This window comes from Puma concolor, chromosome C2, assembly GCF_028749965.1.
Source record: "Puma concolor isolate L17-30 chromosome C2, mPumCon1.1.hap2, whole genome shotgun sequence".
Classification (NCBI taxonomy): Eukaryota; Metazoa; Chordata; class Mammalia; order Carnivora; family Felidae; genus Puma; species Puma concolor.
The window spans coordinates 6,168,795-6,188,537 of NC_141675.1; the positions used below are offsets into that span (position 1 = coordinate 6,168,795).

General features: G+C 48.5%; 1 protein-coding gene across 4 annotated transcripts in view; it reads left to right on the top strand.

Moving 5' to 3' along the window:
• Positions 1-19,743, top strand: part of DLEC1 (DLEC1 cilia and flagella associated protein) — a 92,858-nt gene that overhangs the window by 64,087 nt on the left and 9,028 nt on the right. For 3 of the 4 annotated variants that reach the window (XM_086720451.1, XM_086720452.1, XM_086720450.1), the window contains exons 16-23: positions 293-386; positions 598-728; positions 838-996; positions 3,453-3,592; positions 16,817-16,970; positions 17,357-17,467; positions 18,329-18,459; positions 18,944-19,135. In XM_086720451.1, the coding sequence (XP_086576577.1) occupies positions 293-386; positions 598-728; positions 838-996; positions 3,453-3,592; positions 16,817-16,970; positions 17,357-17,467; positions 18,329-18,459; positions 18,944-19,135 (1,112 nt within the window). The remainder of the gene's footprint in view (positions 1-292; positions 387-597; positions 729-837; positions 997-3,452; positions 3,593-16,816; positions 16,971-17,356; positions 17,468-18,328; positions 18,460-18,943; positions 19,136-19,743) is intronic. The other variant, XM_086720449.1, reaches the window with a different exon arrangement.

Consider the following 19,743-nt stretch of genomic DNA (forward strand, 5'->3'; position numbering starts at 1 on the left):
AGATGGCAGCTTACTGGTTGTAACCCGATGCCGGACTGGGCATGTCTGTCATCTTACCAGCTCCCCAGCATCCTCTGAATGATAGGGCTGCGGAAGCCTTCCTGCGCTCCTGGGTCTCTGGCAGGACACGATGCCCACGGACCCTGCCGCGTGGCGTTGATGGCCAAGAATTAGCGGGGAGGGAGGGTGTCAGGAGGACCCGTTGTGAGCCCGGAGCCCCGCAGTCCTTCGGTGGGTACAGATGTGTGCAGGGGCAGTGCCCGGGGAGCCTGGATTGGGGCATGTCTTGCAGATGTGGAACAACAGCAAGTCCCCCGTCAGATACCTGTGGGGGAAGGTCAGTGACTGCCACATCATTGAAGTGGAACCCTGCGCAGGGACCATAGGTACCGGGGGCACCTCCTGGGGCTGGCTGGGGAAGGAGACCTGAGAGGAAGAGGGGCCTGTGCAGGCATTCGGGGGGTCCCGGGATCAGCTCCGGCCGCAGCCTCGTCCACATGGTGGACGAGAAGTCAGCAAAGGCCAGGCATCTGGGCCCAGCCGCAGCCGGAAACTGCCCCGCCCCCTTTCTCCAGCTCACTTTGCCCTGTCTCCCAGAGCCCAATGAGGTGGAGGATTTTGAGTTGAGCTTTACCGGGGGTGTCCCCGGCCCAACAAGCCAGGACCTGCCGTGTGAAATCCAAAACTCACCCTCACCGGTGGTGTTACACATTGAGGCGGCCTTTAAGGTGCTGTTTGGGGGGCTGGGCAGCTGGGTGGGCCAGAAGGGTGGCAGGGGTAGGGCACAGAGCCCCCATTCCCAGGCGGCCCAGTGACAGGCCCCTCTGGATGTCTCAGGGGCCGGCCCTTGTCATCAAAGCCTCAGCCCTTCAGTTTGGTTTGCTACGCCTGGGGCAGAAAGCCACCGACTCCATCCAGATCCAGAACATCAGCCAGCTCCCAGCCACGTGGTGCATGAAGGAGAGCCTGGTGTGCCTCCAAGAAAGGCAGGAGAGTGTAAGTCAGGCACCTCTGGCTAAATGGACCCCCCCCCAAACACACACACACACAAGCCTATTGACCCGTGGGGTAGGGACAGTGAAACCTGTCCTGGTGCATTTGGAGTGTTGAGGCTGGAAAGGAAGAGCTTGCCTGGTGACTCCCTCCTGGCAGTGTCCCCAGTTCTCCCCACCTGTGAGGCACTTGGGGTCCCCTCTACAGCAGAACTTAATCCTGAACTGGATTTTCCTGTTCCTTTCTCCACCATCCGATGTGGAAATAAGACAGGGGTTTTTCCTTCTGTCAAAACAAGCTGGGGGCCTCTGGGTGGCTCAGTCAGTTAAGCATCAGACTCTTGGTTTCAGCTCGGGTCATGATCTAACTGTTCATGGGTTCGAGCCCTGCATCGGGCTGTGCACTGACAGAACGGAGACTGCTTGGGATTCTCTCTCTTCCTCTCTCTCTGCCCCTCCCCTGCTGGCTCGCTCGCTCTCTCTCTCAAAATAAATAAACGTTTTTAAAAAGCAGCCTGAGTTAGGAAGAAAATGGGCAGCTGAGTTGGGCGGGAAGCTCCCGGGCCTCTAGGAAGGGGCAGGTGGGAGGGGCTCGCCTCAAAAGTTCAAAACCTCCGGGGACTGTGCTTGCAGTTTGAGTACCGCCACCAGGGGGCACTTGGGCGTGGACTTGGGGCCCAAACAAGGGCTCCGAGAAAGAACACAGGATTCGTTTCCACTCAAAGCCCTTTCCTTTTTCTTACAAAAACGGAAAGTACTAAAAGTTGTTAAGTATTATCATCATCGCCTTTAATTTGAAGTCCCAAGCAAAGAGCCCCACGTGGGACTCAAACTCACAGACCCTGAGATCAGGACCTGAGCCGAAACCAAGAGTCGGATGCTTAACCGGCTGAGCCACCCAGGCGCCCCTATCGTCGGACCTTTAAATCAATGTGAAATCCAGAGCAAGTGGCACAAAACTTCAGTCCCTCCCTAGCTGCCAGGGATTCGCTGTAAATCACGGCGGGTCGCCCCCACTCTTCACACAGGTGGCAGCCGTGGCTCCTTAGAAGCCGCCGTAGCTCCTTGTGGTCCGTGTGGGAGGCTCCGACTAGGTCTGTGTGGTGAAAGCACCCTCCCTCTGACCGCTTCCTGCCGAGATCCCCTCTTGCTTGCCCCCTTCCGGGTCAGAACATTGCCCCCCACCCCGTCCTCCATATTCAGAAGCTGAGGAAAGACGGGTGCGGCCACACATCCATCTTACCTGCCAGCAGGTATTCCCTTTCTCGGGGACTTTTCCTTTCCACTTGACTGGCCTTGTCCTTTGAGGCAACAGCCTCATTTCTCCAGCGGGGCACCCACACTTAGCAGTTAGGAAACTGCATCAAATCACCAACACCATTGCCAAGAACCACTGCAGGCAAGCACCCTGTTACATAGGCTTGGAGTTTAGTGCTTTCCCTCCAGGCTCACACTCACAAAGGGTAACCGCTCTGGCCACCTTGTTAGGCACCCCCTGCCCCATCCCGCCTCTCCCCACATCCTAGTCCCCTGCCCTAGGCACGCTGGGACTTCCCAGAGCACACTTAGAAACTTACAGACCACAGCCAACCTCCTTACTGGATAGAGACAGAGAGGGACAGCAGCTTCTCCAGGGTCACACAGCTAGCGGGTGGTGGAATCATCGGATCCCAGTTCTCTAATTCCCAGTCTGGGTTTGTCTCCCACTGTGAAGAATGACAACATTTTGTAATTGAAGTAGCCATCAATTTCGTCATATATCAGGATTTATGTCCCAATGGAGGCTGGCACGAATCCTGTCTCAACAGTTCTCTGTATTCTTTTGAGCTCCCAAAAATAATGTTGGATTTGGGGTTTGTTGGATGTGCTCAGGTCAGGGGCACAGAAACCCAGTCCTGGCCTACAGCATGCCCCCAGGACTCCCAGGGAGATGCCTGTGAGGAACAAAGACCAAGGAAAGCAAAAGGTCTCTTCTTTACTGGCAGAGCTTGGGCCCCATACTTGAGCACACGAACTACTTTTACTGAGAGTTAGGCCAGCCCTTCCCTCCCACCAGTGCCGGGGAGGTGAGCCGTCAGAAGCTAGAGAGCACAGAGCCCACGACAAGCGCCCTGGACCCGACCTGGCCAGCATGGCAGCTGGGTGGGAGGTGGGGGTAGGCGAAGGCAGGCCCCCATCGGGTGGGCAGGCTGCCCTGCAGGCAAGTGCCTGGCACTCACTGTCTCCGTCTCCTGGAATGAAGAGACCAAAGGGGGAAACACCCTCCTGGGTGTGACCTTTGCAGGTTCAGTGCCGCCCTCACGAGGCAGTGTGGCCATGGCGGGTGGGGGGGGGGGGGGGGGGGGAGGCCAGGCCTCAGTCAGACCGGTGCTCCTTATCTCGGTGGGGACAGGAAAGCCACCAGTTCTGCAATTCCAAGTGTCCTCACTCCTCGTCCTTCTCGACTGACCTCCACATCAGGTGTCTCCCTTCGACATTGAGCCCTCGAGTGGCCAGATCCCTGCTCTGGGGGAGTGCAGGGTGACCATCACCTTGGAGGCCAAGCAGTGCCAGCGCCTGCAGACCGTCCTGGAGCTGGAGGTGGTAAACGGAGCCTGGAGGTAAGAGGGCGTGTGGGGCGGGGGGGGGGGAAGGGGCTGCTACAACACACCCTGCGTCTACTCACAGTACATTTATGTTGCGCGGCACTAAGTATTTACAGGCATTTCCGAATTGAAAGGTACTGAAACGTGTTCTATGAAATTTGGAAATTACGGGAAAGAAAATCCATTGCCCGGAGATAATTCACTGGTGATATTATAGGGTGTATCCTTCCAGTTTGGGTGCTAAAGGAGCGTCAGTTAGTGCAATCACTTTCAACAGCACTTTGCGTTGCCCAGTTAAGGGAACTATGTGCATTCCCCGTGACCCAGCATCAGCCCCTGGAGATGTGCTCCTCGAGGGACACACACCTACACACTGGGAGTCGAGTGCTCACGTGGGATGCTCACAGCCAGCCTGTTCACAGTAGCGAAAACCTGGAAACCATGAACGTGTGTCAACAGGAGAATGGACACCAAAAATCATGACATATTTAAATGAGCAACTACCGCTGTATTCTGGGAAGCACACGCTAGAGATTTCAGAGGTCATTGGTGCTATTGCCTATCTTTCTTCCTCCCTCCCTTCTTCCTTCCTGCCTGCCTTTTTCTCTTTCTTGTGGAAACTTTCTTACATACATAAAAATAGGACCGTATTATGAGCCCCCATGTACCCATCACCTTCAGTAACGATCAAATCACCACTAATATCGTTTCATTCGTATCCTTCCTCCACTTGTCCCCATCCCTTCCCAAATGATTTTGAAGCATAATATTCATTTTCTTAAGCTGGCTGGCGATATTTTGCTTTTTAAGATGGTTGAGGGGGATGTACAGGTGTTCTTTTTTATTATTCTTTAAACTGCATATATATTTAAACTGTAGATGTGTGTAATAGTCATTTCTGCATGTATTTAGTACTTCGTTATGGAAACACTTACGTGCTCGTTTTAAATCGTTGGGGTTTTGTTTGGTTTTGTTTTTGCGCCTACTGTGTACGAGACTGCCCACTACCCTGCCTCTCACAGTGGCAGAGATTATCTGAGATTTTATACTGTGACATCTGATGGGGGCGTGGGGGGCGTGGGGGGAAGTACCACCCGTGTCTCGTTTGAATGTGTTTTTACACGATTACTAGCCCGGTTTCAGTGGCAGTGTTCCTCACTGGTCCTGTGTGGCATCTCGTGGGCCTTACATACGAAGGACAAGTCTTTCTCCTCTGGGAGAATGCCTTTATTTACGTCTCCCTGCTTCCTTTCCTATCTCTGTCGTTCTTAAAGGACGTGTGAATCAGAACGTTTACACTGGCAGGCGGTGGAAACACCGATGTAAACCGGCTTGGGAAACTGTTGGCTCCCTCCTGCCCTGCTGCGTCCACGGGCTCCAGCCTTTTCCTCGGTCTGCCCTTCCTGCTTCTCTCTCAGTCTCTCGCCCCCCTCCCCTCACCCCTGCCTTCAGATCCGCGGCCCTCTGGGTTGGCCTTGCTCTCGCCTGATCCATGGGCCCCAGGGAGGGGAGCTGGGTAGAGCCAAGCCGGCACCCGCGCTCCGGAGGTAGACTCAGATTGGTCCTCTCTGGGTCACGTGCCCCCCGCCAGCCTGCCAGAGGCGGGAGGGGCTGCCTCCCGAAGAAGCTGCTGGGAAAGTCGGCCAGACGACGAAGACCGCAGGGGCTGTACGGCGGGACCAGTGGAACCATTTCCCTCCTATCCGCTGTCGCGCAGCGTTTGTGCTCCTTGTTCGGGGACATGACCTGGGCCTTGCACGCCACTAATTTGGCCTTTGGCGCATGCCCTTCTTTTGGCCGTCGGATTTTTAAATGTCAAGCTTTTTGTTCTTGGGTTGTTCCTTTTGTAGAGTAATCTGTTACAGTCTTAGGGATGCAACCGCATCTCAGATCCCCCCCCCCCCCCCCCCCCCCCCAGGAAACGAGTTTTTATTTCCTCACATTTTGGTTGGGGTCCCGTCTTCACTGTTCGGGTTTCCTTGTACATCACGTAATCCTTGGCTGCCCATCCGGTTTTGAGCAGGAGGAGAAGCAGATTTGCACGAGGAGCCGGTGGTGGAAGTTCCCGAGGAAGCGGGTGTGGGTGCGGAGAGCACCCCTCTTGCAGGGAACCAAGGGGACGGGAGGACCTTCAGCCCCCAGCTACCTGAATCCAGGAGGAAGGACCTATGGGGAAAGCAGCCAAGACCAACAGGCCAGGAAGCCCACGGGCCAGGGCCAGCTCGGCAGATCGCCGCCCGCCTTCATTTGTAAATAGGAACGAGGGACTTGGATCTGGAGGGGTGTTTTCCCACGGTGGCAGTCGAGAGCCCAGCGGTACTGCAGGATCTGTGTCTTTGAGCCCACGCCCACATTCTTCACGGAGCAGGGGAGTCACCGCTTGGCCCTCCGGGTGTTGCCGTGTCGCCGGGTGGTGTGCGGGAGCTCAGGTGTTGGGGCCCTGAACTGGCCACGTTCATCTCGGGGCAGCCTTTGGTTAACTCCTCTGCCCTTTCCCCGCGGCCCACTCCTGCCCCATGAGGCCCCTCGTTCTGTTAGGGAAGCTCTGCAGGGCCTTTGCCTCCGGGATTTGTTCGAGAGAGAGAGAGAGATTACAAGCAGGGAAGGGGAAGAGAGAGAGAGAGAGGGAGGGAGAATCTCAAGAAGGCTCCAAATTGCCAGTGCAGAACCCGACACGGGGCTCCAACTCATGAACAGTGACATCAGGACCTGAGCCAAAATCAAGAGCCAGATGCTTAACTGACTGAGCCCCCCGGGCGCCCCCCCCTTCTTTGTTCTTTATGGTGCTTGATAAAATATAATGATACAGGTGTAACGGTGGCTGATCCTGATCCACTCTCCATCCTCCTTCTCTACCCTGCTGTCCTATTTATCCACATCCTCAGGATCTCTCTTAATGGTAGTCATCCTGGTGTGTGTGAAGCGATATTTCATTGAGGATTTGGTTTATATTTTCATGGTGGCAGATGATGTTTTGCATCTTTTGTGTGCTTATTGGCCATTTATAGGTCTTCTTTGGAGACCTGTCGATTGAGATCTTTGCCCACTTTGAAAAATAGGGTTGTCTTTTTACCATGGAGTTGTAAGCATTCTTTATATCTTCTAGATACAAGTCTCTTACTAGGTATATGATTTTCAAATATCTTCTCCCATTCTGAGGATTGTCTTCACCTTCTTGATGGTTTACTGAAAAGCATAAAATTTTTTAATTTTGATGAAGTCCATTTTATTTTTCTTTTTTGTGGCTTGTGCTTTTGAGGTTCCATCTACAAATAACCATTGCCTCATCTAATGTGCACAGCAGCCTTCTTCCAAGAGCTTTGTAGTTTTAGCTCATGGGGTTAGATGTCTGATCCGTTTTGAGTTAATTTTTGTGTATGGTGTGAGAAAGGGATCCGTCTTAGTTCTTAGATAATCACTTGTTTCAGCACCATTTATTAAGAACACTGTTCTTTACCCATTGACTTGTCTTGGCACCCTTATCAAAATAAATCAACTGTACACGTGAAAGTTTATTTATGGGCTGTCTATTCTGTTCTGTTGAGCTATAGAATTATTCTTGTTCCAGCACCACAGTTGCTTAATTACTATAACTTTGTAGTAAGTTTTGGAATCAGGAAGTATGAATTCTCCAACTTTGTTTTTCTGTGTCAAGGTCACTTTGGTTATTCTGGGTCCTTAGCATTTCCATATGAGTTCTAGGGTCGGTTTATCAATGATTGCAAATAGCCAGCTGGGATTTTAATTGGGACTGTATGGGATCTGTAGATCGCTTTGGAGAGTATATTCACCTTAACCATATTAAGTCTTCCTATCTGTGAATGTGAAATGTCTTTTCATTTATCTAGGTCCTTCTAGCATTTCTTTTGGTGATGTTTGTCATTACATTTGGTAAGTTTGTCATTACCAAACATTTGGTAATGTTTATCATTTTGGTAATGTTTGTCATTTGTATAAATCTTGTACTTCTTCTGTTAAAGTTATTCCTAGGTATCTTTTTTGATGCTTTTGGAAATGAACTGGCTTTCCTAATTTCATTTTATGAATATTCATTGCTAGTATACAGAAATACAAATATTTTTGCATACTGATCTTGTACCCTACAACCTTGCTGAATTCATTATTACTTCTAATAGTTCTCTAAATAGAAGATAGTGTGTCATCAATATATACAGATAATTATACTTCGTCTTGTCCAATCTGGATGCTTTTTATTTCTTTTTCCTGCCCAATGCACCTAATACACCTGTGCAATATTGAATAAAAGTGGCAAAAGTAGACATCCTTGTCTTGTTACCTATCTTAAAAAGAAAGCGTTCAGTCTTTCACCATTAAGTATGATGTTAGCTATTGGCTTTTTGTAGATGTCTTTTATCGGGTTAAGGAAGTTCCTTTCTATTCCTAGTTTGCTGATTGTTTTTTTATCATGAAAGAATGTTAGTTTCATTGAATGTTTTTTCTGTATCTGTTGAAATGATCATGTCATTTTTTTGTCCTTTCATTGTGTGTGTTAACAGGGTGTTTTATGTTGACCTTTGGATGTTAAAACCATCCTTGCATTCTTGTAAAAATCCCATTTGGTCACAGTGTATGATTCTTTTTATCCGTTGTTGGATATGGGTTGCTGATATTTTCTTGAGGATATTTGTATCTGTAGCCATAAGAGATACTGGTCTGTAGTTTTTTTTTTTTGTGATGTCTTTTTCTGGTTTTGCTACTAGAGTAATAACATCTTAGAAATGAGTTTGGGGGGCGGCTGGGTGGCGCAGTCGGTTAAGTGTCCGACTTCAGCCAGGTCACGATCTCGCGGTCCGTGAGTTCGAGCCCCGCGTCAGGCTCTGGGCTGATGGCTCAGAGCCTGGAGCCTGTTTCCGATTCTGTGTCTCCCTCTCTCTCTGCCCCTCCCCCATTCATGCTCTGTCTCTCTCTGTCCCCAAAATAAATAAATGTTGAAAAAAAAAATTAAAAAAAAAAAAAAAAGAAATGAGTTTGGAAGTGTTCACTCCTCTTCTATGTTATTGAAGAGTTTGTGACAGATTGGTGTGAATTTTTTAAATGTTTGGTAGAATTAACCAGTGAAGACGTGTGGAGGTGGGCTTTTCTCTGTGAGAACTTTAAAAATAACTTAATCTTTTGTGATGGGTTTGTTCAAGTTTTGTATTTCTTCTTGACTCCAGTTTGTGTTGTTCTAGGAATTTATCCATTTCATCTAAATTGCATAATTTGTTCACATACAGTTGTTAATTATGTTTCCCTGTAATCCTTTTTTATTTATGCATCGTCAGTAGTAATGTCCTCTTTTCCATTCCCAATTTCTGTCATTCGAGTCTTCTCTCTTTTTCTCTTGGTCATTCTAGCTAGAGCTTTGTTAATGTTGATGTTTTCAAAGAACCAGCTTTTGGTTTAGTTGATTTCCTGTCTTTTTCTATTTTCTGTTTAACATATCTGCTTTCTAATCTTTATTTCTCTCCTTATGCTTGCTTTGTGTTTAGTTTGTTGTCCTTTTATCTAGTTTCTAGTTCCTTAAGGTAAAAGCTTGGGTTTTTGATTTGAGATCTTTTATTTATTAATATTGGCATTTACAGATATAAACTTCTCTCTAAGCACAGCTTTAGCTACATCACATAAACTTTGATAGGTTATGTTCTCATTTTCATTGATACAAAGTATTTTCTAATTTCTCTTATGATTTTTACTTGATCCATTGCTTATTTAGGAATGTGTTGTTTAATTTACACAAATTTTTGTTTCTCAGATTTCTTTCTATTGTTGATTTTTCATTTGATTCTCTTGTTTTTGGAGAAAACACTTTGACTCCAGTACTTTTAAATTTAAATTTTTTTAAATGTTTATTCATTTTTGAAAGAGAGAGAGAGACAGAGCACAAGCAGGGGTGGGGTGGAGAGAGAGGAGGACACAGAATCCGAAGCAGGCTCCAGGTTCTGAGCTGTCAGCACAGAGCCCGACGTGGGGTTTGAACTCACGAACTGTGAGATCATGACCTGAACCGAAGTCGGATGCCCAACCGACCGAGCCACCCAGGCGCCCCGTCCAGTACTTTTAAATTCATTGAAGCTTTTATTTTGAGCTACCTTATGGTCTAGTCTGTAGAATGTTCCATGTGCACTTTAGAAAAATGTATATTCTGTTGAGTAGTGTTGTATATATGGCTATTAGGTCTGGTTGGCTTATAGTGTTAAGTCTTCTGTTCCCATGTTTATCTTCTGCTTAGTTCTATTACTTAAAATGCGGTTTTGAACTCTCCAGCTATTGTTTATTTTTTTTGTGTTTTTTTTTTTGGTTTTTTTTTTTTTTTTATGAAATTTATTGTCAAATTGGTTTCCATACAACACCCAGTGCTCATCCCAAAAGGTGCCCTCCTCAATACCCATCACCCACCCACTCCTCCCTCCCACCCCCCATCAACCCTTAGTTTGTTCTCAGTTCTCAACAGTGTCTTATGCTTTGGCTCTCTCCCACTCTAACCTCTTTTTTTTTTTTTTTTTCCTTCCCCTCCCCCATGGGTTCCTCTTAAGTTTCTCAGGATCCACATAAGAGTGAAACCATATGGTATCTGTCTTTCTCTGTATGGCTTATTTCACTTAGCATCACGCTCTCCAGTTCCATCCACGTTGCTACAAAAGGCCATATTTCATTTTTTCTCATTGCCACGTAGTATTCCATTGTGTATATAAACCACAATTTCTTTATCCATTCATCAGCTGATGGACATTTAGGCTCTTTCCATAATTTGGCTCTTGTTGAGAGTGCTGCTATGAACATTGGGGTACAAGTGCCCCTATGCATCAGTACTCCTGTGTCCCTTGGATAAATTCCTAGCAGTGCTATTGCTGGGTCATAGGGTAGGTCTATTTTTAATTTTCTGAGGAACCTCCACACTGCTTTCCAGAGCGGCTGCACCAATTTGCATTCCCACCAACAGTGCAAGAGGGTTCCCGTTTCTCCACATCCTCTCTAGCATCTATAGTCTCCTGATTTGTTCATTTTGGCCACTCTGACTGGCGTGAGGTGATACCTGAGTGTGGTTTTGATTTGTATTTCCCTGATAAGGAGTGACGCTGAACATCTTTTCATGTGCCTGTTGGCCATCCGGATGTCTTCTTTAGAGAAGGGTCTATTCATGTTTTCTGCCCATTTCTTCACTGGGTTATTTGCTTTTCGGGTGTGGAGTTTGGTGAGCTCTTTATAGATTTTGGATACTAGCCCTTTGTCCGATATCTCCAGCTATCGTTTAATTGTCAGGCTGTCTCTTCAATTTTGTCATTTTTTGCTTCGTGTATTTTGGGGCTCTGTTGTTAGATACATGTGTGTTTGTAACAGTAATGTCTTTTTGATGGATTGACCTTTTTTTATAATTATAAAATATCTTTGTCTCTAGTAACAGTTTTTATCTTATAATTTTTTTTTTACTGTTTATTTTTGAGAGAGAGAGAAAGAGAGAGAGTGAGCAGGGGAGGAGCAGAGAGAGAGGGGGACGCAGAATCCAAAGCAGGCTTCAGGCTCCAAGCTGTCAGCGCAGAGCCCAATGTAAGGCTCGAACCCACGAACCGCGAGATCATGACCTGAGCCAAAGTCGGACGCTTGACCCACTGAGCCACCCAGGCGCCCCCCTTTTTATCTTAAAGTTTACGTCATCTCACATGAGTTAGTTGTTACAGCCGTCTTTGGAATACTGAGATGTTTCTTGTAGACAGTACATAGTGGGAACATTCTTTTCACCTCCATTTTGCCAATTTGTACCTTCTGATTGGACTGTTTAATCCATTTACATTCCATTTAATTACCGATTAGGACTTATATCTCCCATTTTGCTATTTGTTTCCTGTAGGCCTTCTTTTTTTCACCTGTCTTTCTTCATTACTACCTTCTTCTGTGTTAGATAGATGTTTTCTAGTACTGTATTTTAATTCCTGTGTTTCTTGTACCTTTTTTAAAAAGTATTTTCTTTCCTGGGTGGCTCAGTCGGTTAAGCATCTGACTCCGGATTTCGGCTCAGGTCATGGTTTCATGGTTTGTGAGTTTGATTCCCACGTCGGGCTCTGTGCTGATAGTACGGAGCCTGCTTGAGATTGATTCTCTCTCTCCCTCTCTCTGTCCCTTTCCTGCTTATGCATGCTAGCACTGTCTCTCTCTCTCTCAAAATAAATAAATAAACTTTAAAAAAAAAGCATTTTATTAATTGGCTGCCCTGGGTATTTTAGGTAATATCTTAATTTTAAAACAATCTAGTTTGGATTAATACCAATTTATTTCAATAGTAATCAGCTTTGCTGCAGTATAGCTCTGTTCCCTCTCCTTCCTTATATCTTTATACAATATAGATCCATCAACACAGTTTTATAGTTATTGGCTTAGGAGGTTGTCTTTTAAATCAGATAGAATGGGGGGCGCCTGGGTAGCTCAGTCAGTTAAGCGTCTGACTTTGGCTCAGGTCATAATCTGTGTGACAGCTCAGAGCCCGGAGCCTGCTTCGGATTCTGTGTCTCCCTTTTTCTCTGCCTCTCCCCTGCTCACGCTCTGTCTCTCTCTCTCTCTCAAAAATAAACAAACATTTAAAAAAAAGATAAAAAATAAATACACCAGATAGAATAAAACAGCTACAGGCACAAATATATTTATATTGTCATTTACATTACCTATGTATTCACCTTGATGTATTTGTGCCAGTTAGGGTTCCGCCAGAGAAATAGGATGAGTAGTTGTATTTATTACAAGGAATTGGCTTACACGACTATATGGGCTGGCTTCGCGCTCCCCAAATCAATAGGACAGGCCGTCAGGAAGGGCAGACTAGAACTCTCTGGCACCAACTGAAGATGCTGTGCACACATTAAATTTCTTCTTTTTCCGAGTAACCTCAGTTCTGCTTTGAGGCCTTTCAACTGATTGAATCAGGCCCATCCAAATCATCTAGGAAAATTTCCTTTACTTAAACTCAACCGATGATGAACATTGGTCACATCTACATAATACCTTCAGACGTCCAGACATGTAAAGAACTCAGGAGTCATCATTCCTGCTTTCGTAACAAGGAAAAAGCTGAACAGATGGAAACAGTAACTTTTCTAATTTTTTTAAATGTTCACATATATACATATTTTTAATTTTTTTATGTTTTATTTTTTATATTTGAGAGAGAGAGAGAGAGAGTGTGTGTAAGTAGGGGAGGAGCAGAGAGGGAGAGGGAGACACAGAATCTGAAGCAGGCTCCAGGCTCTGAGCTGTCAGCACAGAGCCCGACACGGGGCTCGAACCCATGAGCAGTGAGATCATGAGCCGAAGTTGGACGCCCAACCAACTGAGCCACCCAGGTGCCCCAATGTTTATATATTTTTGAGAGAGAGAGAGAGAGAGAGAAAGACAGACACGGAGTGGGGCAGAGACAGAGGGAGACACGGAATCGGAAGCAGGCTCCAGGCTCTGAGCTGTCAGCACAGAGCCTGACGCGGGGCTCGAACCCACAAGCCGCAAGATCACAATCTGAGCCGATGTCGGACGCTCAACCGACTGAGCCCCTGAAACAGTAACTTTTCTCAGATTCATTAGAGAATTGAGGCCATGGAGCAGCCACCCCAAGAACCAAAGAGATGGGTGAATGCAGGTCACTTTGCTGAAGTAAAAGCTGCTGGAGCCAGTCAGGGTAGGAACATTCCTGGAGGTTGTGTGGTGTAACATGAGAGGTAAAAACTCTGGAGACTCACCAGGTTCTTGTGGGGAACATTGGAGAAAAATTCTCCAGTTTGGTCAGGGGGAGGGGAAAATAACGCTTCTGAAATATGCCTGGTGCGGGGGGCAGAGAACCGCTTTGAAATAAGTCCAGAGTGTTCTCCACGAGTCCTGCCCAGCAAGGGAAAGACTTCACAGGAGCTTCATCTGACGTGGGGGAAGGGAAATTACCCACCCCAGCCCTCTCTGGTCTTCGTATCTCACCTAAAGGGGGAAAAAACAGAAGGACTTGTGAAGGTCAAGTCCAGGGCCACAGCCTCACTAGTACAAGACAGAGACCAATCATTGGATTATAGAGCACTTCCTTTCCCCCTACACCTTCCCACGGCATCAACAAGCCTCGGTATAATAACAGAAGATTGGGGCGCCTGGGTGGCTCAGTCGGTTGAGCGTCCGACTTCAGCTCAGGTCACGATCTCGCGGTCCGTGAGTTCCAGCCCCGCATCGGGCTCTATGCAGACAGCTCAGAGCCCAGAGCCTGCTTTGGATTCTATTGTCTCCCTCTCTGTCTGCCCTTCCCCCGCTGGTGCGCTTGCTCTCTCTCTCTCAAAAATAAATAAACCATTTTTTTAAAAAGAGTTAAAGAAAAAAAGAGTTTGTAGGTAAACCCAAAGACAACAGGGGAGAGAAAAACAAGGACACTGGAGGGGACTGAAGCCTCTGCCACCCACAGCTACAGCGAATAGTAAACGTGGCCCAGCTCTTAGACGGATGAACATAAAGCTTTGTGTTAAAGCTCTATTTACATCCATTCCGATTTCTCAATACATAATGTCCAGCTTCCAGCAAAAAATTACAAGGCATGAAAAGAGGCAAGAAAAAAGCCCCAAAAACCCACAGTCTGAAGAGACAAAGCAAACATCAGAACCAGACTCAGTCTGTTAGAGGTTTTGGAATTATGAAACCAATTCTGTATTCCGTATCTGCAATTCATTTCTTTCAAGAATGTTGAATCATACCCTATGTAACCTTTGACGTGGACTTTTCCCCCCGCCACTCAGCATAATTCCCTTGAGAGCTCTCCAGGTTGCATGTGTGAACAGTCGATTCCTTTTTGCTGCGGAGTAGAGTTCCATGGCGTGAACGTGCGGTTTAAGCAGCACCCTTGAAAGGACACCGGGGCTGTCTCCAGGTTTGAGCTATTATGAATAAAGCTGCTGTGAATATTTGTGTACAGGTCATTGTATGGACATGTGTTTGCATTTCTCTAGGATAAATGTTCAAGAATAACATTGCCAGGTGTATGGTAAGTGGGCGTTTAGCTTTGCGGGAAATTGCCGAAAAATTTTGCAGAGTGGCTTTGTCATTCTACGTTGTCACAGCGACATGTGAGTGATCTAGCTTCACCATATCCTTCCCAGCTTTTGGTGTCATCACTGTTTTTTATTTGAGTCATTCTGATAGGTGTATAGGGATATTACCCCATTCTTGGAGTGATTTTCATTTATGGTTTCCAACTGGCTAATGATTTTGAACATATTACATGTACTTATTTGCTATCTGCTTATCCAAGGTCTTTGGTGAAATTTTTATGTCATTTGTTTTATTTCATTTCATTTTATATTAGAGAGTGCACATGAGTGGGGGAGAGGGGCAGAGGGAGAGGGACAGACAGAATTTCAAGCAGGCACCACACTCAGTGCAGAGCCACAGGGCTCCATCCCATGATCCTGAGACCATGACCTGAGCTGAAATCAAGAGTCAGACACTTAACTGACTGAGCTCCCCACACACCCCTTTATGTCATTTTCTAATTGGGTTGTTTTATTGTTGAGTTTTAAGAGTTCTTTGCCTTTTCGAGATACAAGTCTTTTGTCCAATACCTGGTTTACAAATATTTTCTCCCAGTCTGCAATTTTGTCTTTTGAAGGAAAAAAGGCCTTTTGCGGAGCAAACATTTTTTAAAATTCTGGTGAGGTCCAGTTTATCAAATTTTTCTTTTATGAATTGTGATTGTGGGTCCTAAAGATTTTCTCCTGTTGTTTTCTAAAAGTTTAATAGGTTTACGTTTTACATTTAGGCTTGTGATACGTTTTGGGTTAATTTTTATATAAGTTGTGAGGTTTAGGTAGAGCTTTATTTTATTTTTGCCTGTGGATATCTAATTCTCCCAGTGTCGTTTGTCGAAAGATTGTTCTTCCCATACTATATTGTTTTTACACCTCTTGTCAAAAATCAGTTGGGACAACTCAGAAGTTCTTCAACGGGTGAATAGTTTTGTTTTGTTTTGTTTTTTAAGTTCATTTAAAGAGAGAGAGTGTGTGTGCATTGGGGAGGGGCAGAGAGAGAAAGGGAGAGAGAGAAAATCCCAAGTTGGCCCTGGGGCTCAATCTCACAAACTGTTGAGATCGTGACCTGAGCCGAAATCATGGACTGCATCAATATTGATCTCCTGGTTGCCATTCTGTACTGTATTTATGCAAGAGGTTACCGGTAATTGGGGAAATTGGGTGAAGGGCATACGGGATTCTTGTGTAATTTTTGTTTTAGCTGCAATGTGAATCTATAGTTATTGCAAAATAAAAGGGTAAAAGCATAATACATATTATCTCTATTCCTCAGGCAAAAGCAAAAACAAAACTCAGCCAGACATATTTGTGTGAGTGTATTTCTAGATTTTTCTATATCGGTCCACTGATCTGTGTGTATGTTCACTACCTTGATTACTGTAGCCATTTAGTAAGTCTTAATAGCCAGCACAGTGATTTCTTACTTTATTATTTATTCTTCTAAAAATTGTTTTAGTTGTTCCGTGTCCTTTGTCTTTCCATATAGATCTTATAATGAACTTGTCTATATTCACAAGAATCTTTTCTGAGAGTTTCATAAGGATTGTGTTAAACCTATAGATCAGTTTGTAGAGAATTGACATCTTTACTCTGGTTGAGTCTTTGAATCCATGAATAGAGTCTGTCTCTCTGTTTATTAAATCTTCGATTTCTCTCAGCTGGTTTTATAGTTTTCAGCATACAAATCCTGTATACGTTTTATCAGATTTACCTCTAAGTATTTCAATTTTTCTGAGCAGTTGTCAGTAGTATTGTATTTTTAATTTCTGTATCTACATGTTCGTTGTTAGCATATAAAAGTGTGATTAGTTTTTGTAGTTTGTACCCTGTAACTTGGCTGACTCATCGATTGCAGGAGATTGTTTTCTCGTTGTTTTTTAAGGAATTTTTTAAATCTTGGGGCGCCTGGATGGCTCAGTCGGTTGAGCGTCCGACTTCGGCTCAGGTCATGATCTCGCAGTTTACGAATTCGAGCCCCACATCAGGCTCTGTGCTGACAGCTCAGAGCCTGGACCCTGCTTTGGATTCTGTGTCTCCCTCTCTCTGCTCCTCCCCCACTCATGCACATTCTCTCTCTCTCTCAGAAATAAAGAAACTTAAAAAAAAATTTTTTAATCTGGATTCCTTGGGATTTTCTACAGAGACCATTGTATCATCTGAAAATAAAGATGGTTTTGTTTCTTCTTTCTTCCTTGTGTTCCAGCTACCTTCCTGTATACGCCGACATACAGGAGCCCTACGTGTACCTGCAAAACAGCCACGTGGAAGTCAGCAACCTCTACCTGGGCGTGCCCACCAAGGCAACCATTAGACTCATCAATGGCACACTCCTGCCCACCCGCTTCCACTGGGGCAAGGTGAGTGAGCCTGCACGGTCAGCACCAGAGGCCTGGGCGGAGAGGGACGTTGCCCCCCAGGTGCTCCCCGGAAGAGAGGCCCTCCTCTCCCCCGTGGCCCTGTCCGTTGCCCAGAGTCTGTTGCTGCCATCAGAGGCAGCAGCCCTCTGGTCACCATCACCCTAGGTCTCCCGGGGCAGCTTGTTCAGCCCAGCAACTCCTGACAGGTGTGAGGTTCATCCAGGAAGGGGAGGGGAGAGGACCAGCGGATTACTCCCACCAGCGAGCACGCAGCCCCCCTGGTCCCACTGCGGGCCTCCGGCCTGCCAGCCTCCAGCGCCGCGTGGATCCTGGGTCCGTGCCGGGAACCCCGCGGGTGACAACAGGCCTGTCCTCGTGTCTGCCAGCTGTTGGGGCACCAAGCAGACTTCTGCACGGCCAAGGTCTCCCCGAGACGTGGCACGCTGGGTCCCAGTGAGGAACGCCAGCTCAGCCTGGAGTTCACTGCTCACACCCAGGTGAGTACGGTGGTGAGGGGGCCCGAGGCACTGGGAAGGCACCCCGCAACCGTATCTGTACTGGCGGGGAGGTCTGCCTCAAGTCCCACTCCTGCCTCCCATGAGGCTGGGGTCCCCGTCCCCATTAGGCCTGCCGTCTAGGGATACAAGGTCAGGAAGCCCGGAGCAGGCCTGATTGTGCCGAAACCCACTGGCCACGTCTGGCCTTTGGCTCCAGCTTACCCCTCCCCTCCTCTGCAGCCGAGGGTGGGCCCAGCTTTCCAATTTGCCCGGATGATCCCGAGGCTCGCTGGTGGCCACCTTGTCCCAGGAAGGGCACAGCTGCTCCCCAGCTCGGCCCACAGGAAGGCCATTGGGGCTGGCTGCCAGCTATCTGTTTGCGGTTCTGGTGGGAAAAGAGACTCTGTCTCATTTCCTCCCCGGCAAACGTGGACAGAGTAGACTTTCTTCCTCAGCTGCATCTGAGCTCCAGGGTGACGGGCAGATGGGCTCAGGCACAGAGCAGACCCGACGCAGGCAGGGCTTGATTTCTGTCATAGCAGCTTCATCGGAATGAGCGTGTGGCTTCTCCAGAGGCCCGCTTTGAGGGGGTCCCCGTCCGCGTGGGCACGGCCAGATATTTGGAGCAGACTGAGCCAGGAGCCCTGAGGAAGGGCCCAGGGCGTGGGATAGCGGGCTAGGCCGGTGACGGTGGCTCACCGGAGGGAGGGACTGGGGAGCCCTGCCAGAGAGATGGGACAGAACAGAGGTCAAGACTTTGTGCTCAGCGCCCCACAACAACCACCTGTGCGAGGGAAGACCGTCTCAGGCCGCCCTGGGACTTACCTGTAGTGATGTTCCCCCCGGTGGGCTTTCTTACAGGACGAGCTGAGCCATCTGGCCCTCCCTTGTACCGTGTCGGGCATGAAGGAGCCAGTGGTCCTGGGCATTTCTGGGAAACCCCAGGGACTGCAAGTGGCTATTGCCATCTCTGCGGAGGGCTCTGACGGCAGGTGAGCCCAGGGCTGGGGCCGGGGCCCGAGGGCTGAGCGACCGTACGAAGGACTAGCCTAGCAGTGGTGCCACGGTGGCACCGGCCTACTCCCGGCTGATTCCTGCAGCCGAGAAAGGGCCACGGTGTCACTGAGGCCCCTCACGACCTCTGTGGGAACAGGTCTCCCTACCCAAACCCCGCCCTCTGTGCGGTCTTTGCCCACACACTTGGTGGCGCGACGTCCAGGCGGGTAGGAGACGCAGGGGACGGGGCTGTTGGCAGCTACGAGGCCCAGCAACTGGGAGACGGGCCCGTCGCCCCCGGGCAGGGAGAGTTTATGGAGCCGAGGCCCCTGTTGGCACGTGTCTTGGGTGGCAGCTCACCGGGGAGGCAGCCCAAGGATGAAGCCTCGCGCGTAGGTGGCTCTCGCGCTCCCACCCAAGCGGGCTCACTGGGCAGGGCCAAGGGTGGCGTGTAACTTGGTGCCCCTGGGCACGGGGCAGCGTTCTCAGCACAGGGCTGTGGCCGGACCACCTGCAGGAGCTCTGCCTCGACTTTGGCTCCACGGTGCCCCTGAGGACCCGCGTGAACCGCCAGCTCATCCTGACCAACCGCTCCCCAATACAGACGCCCTTCACCCTCAAGTTTGAGTACTTCGGGGGCCCCTCAAACGGCCCGAATCAGAAACCCAGCCTGTAAGTGAGGGGATTCATGTCCCAGGGAGGATGTGGCCGGGTGGGTTGGCCCCGTTGGGCACACGTGTGGCCTAAGTGGCCAGAGGCCGGCTGGTATGAGGAGAGAGAAGGTGCGTCTCTCCCTGTGTTTAGACACGGAGACACATAGAGGAGGGGTTCCCACCGGCCCACCTCCCGGACTCTGGGGGGGGCCTCCGGGAGAGGCCGGGGGCTGTGGTGAGGTAGAGGGTTTCCGGTAGGTCAGGCAGCATGCAGGCCAGTGCATAAGGGAGAAGTTCACTGGCAGCGGAGGGAGCTGTGAGGGCAGAGACGTGGCAGTGAGGCCTTCTGCAAAGCTGTAACTGGAAATCAGCCCCCGGGGGGGGGTAGTAGTGCCCAGAAACTGGCACGTCTTGCACCCCGCCAGCGAACCCCTCACCGCTTAACCTCCTAAGTCAGGGGAGCCCAACATAAAAACCCCTGCCGTGGGTGGTGGGAGCCACTCGGGGTTTATGAGCCATTAACTTGCCCACTCCAGGAAAGTTAGTGCACACTCGATGCTGGACCGATGTCGGCAGGAAAGACTGGAAAGAGGGCCTTTTGCAGAAGGCCGGGCAAGAGAGGAGGGC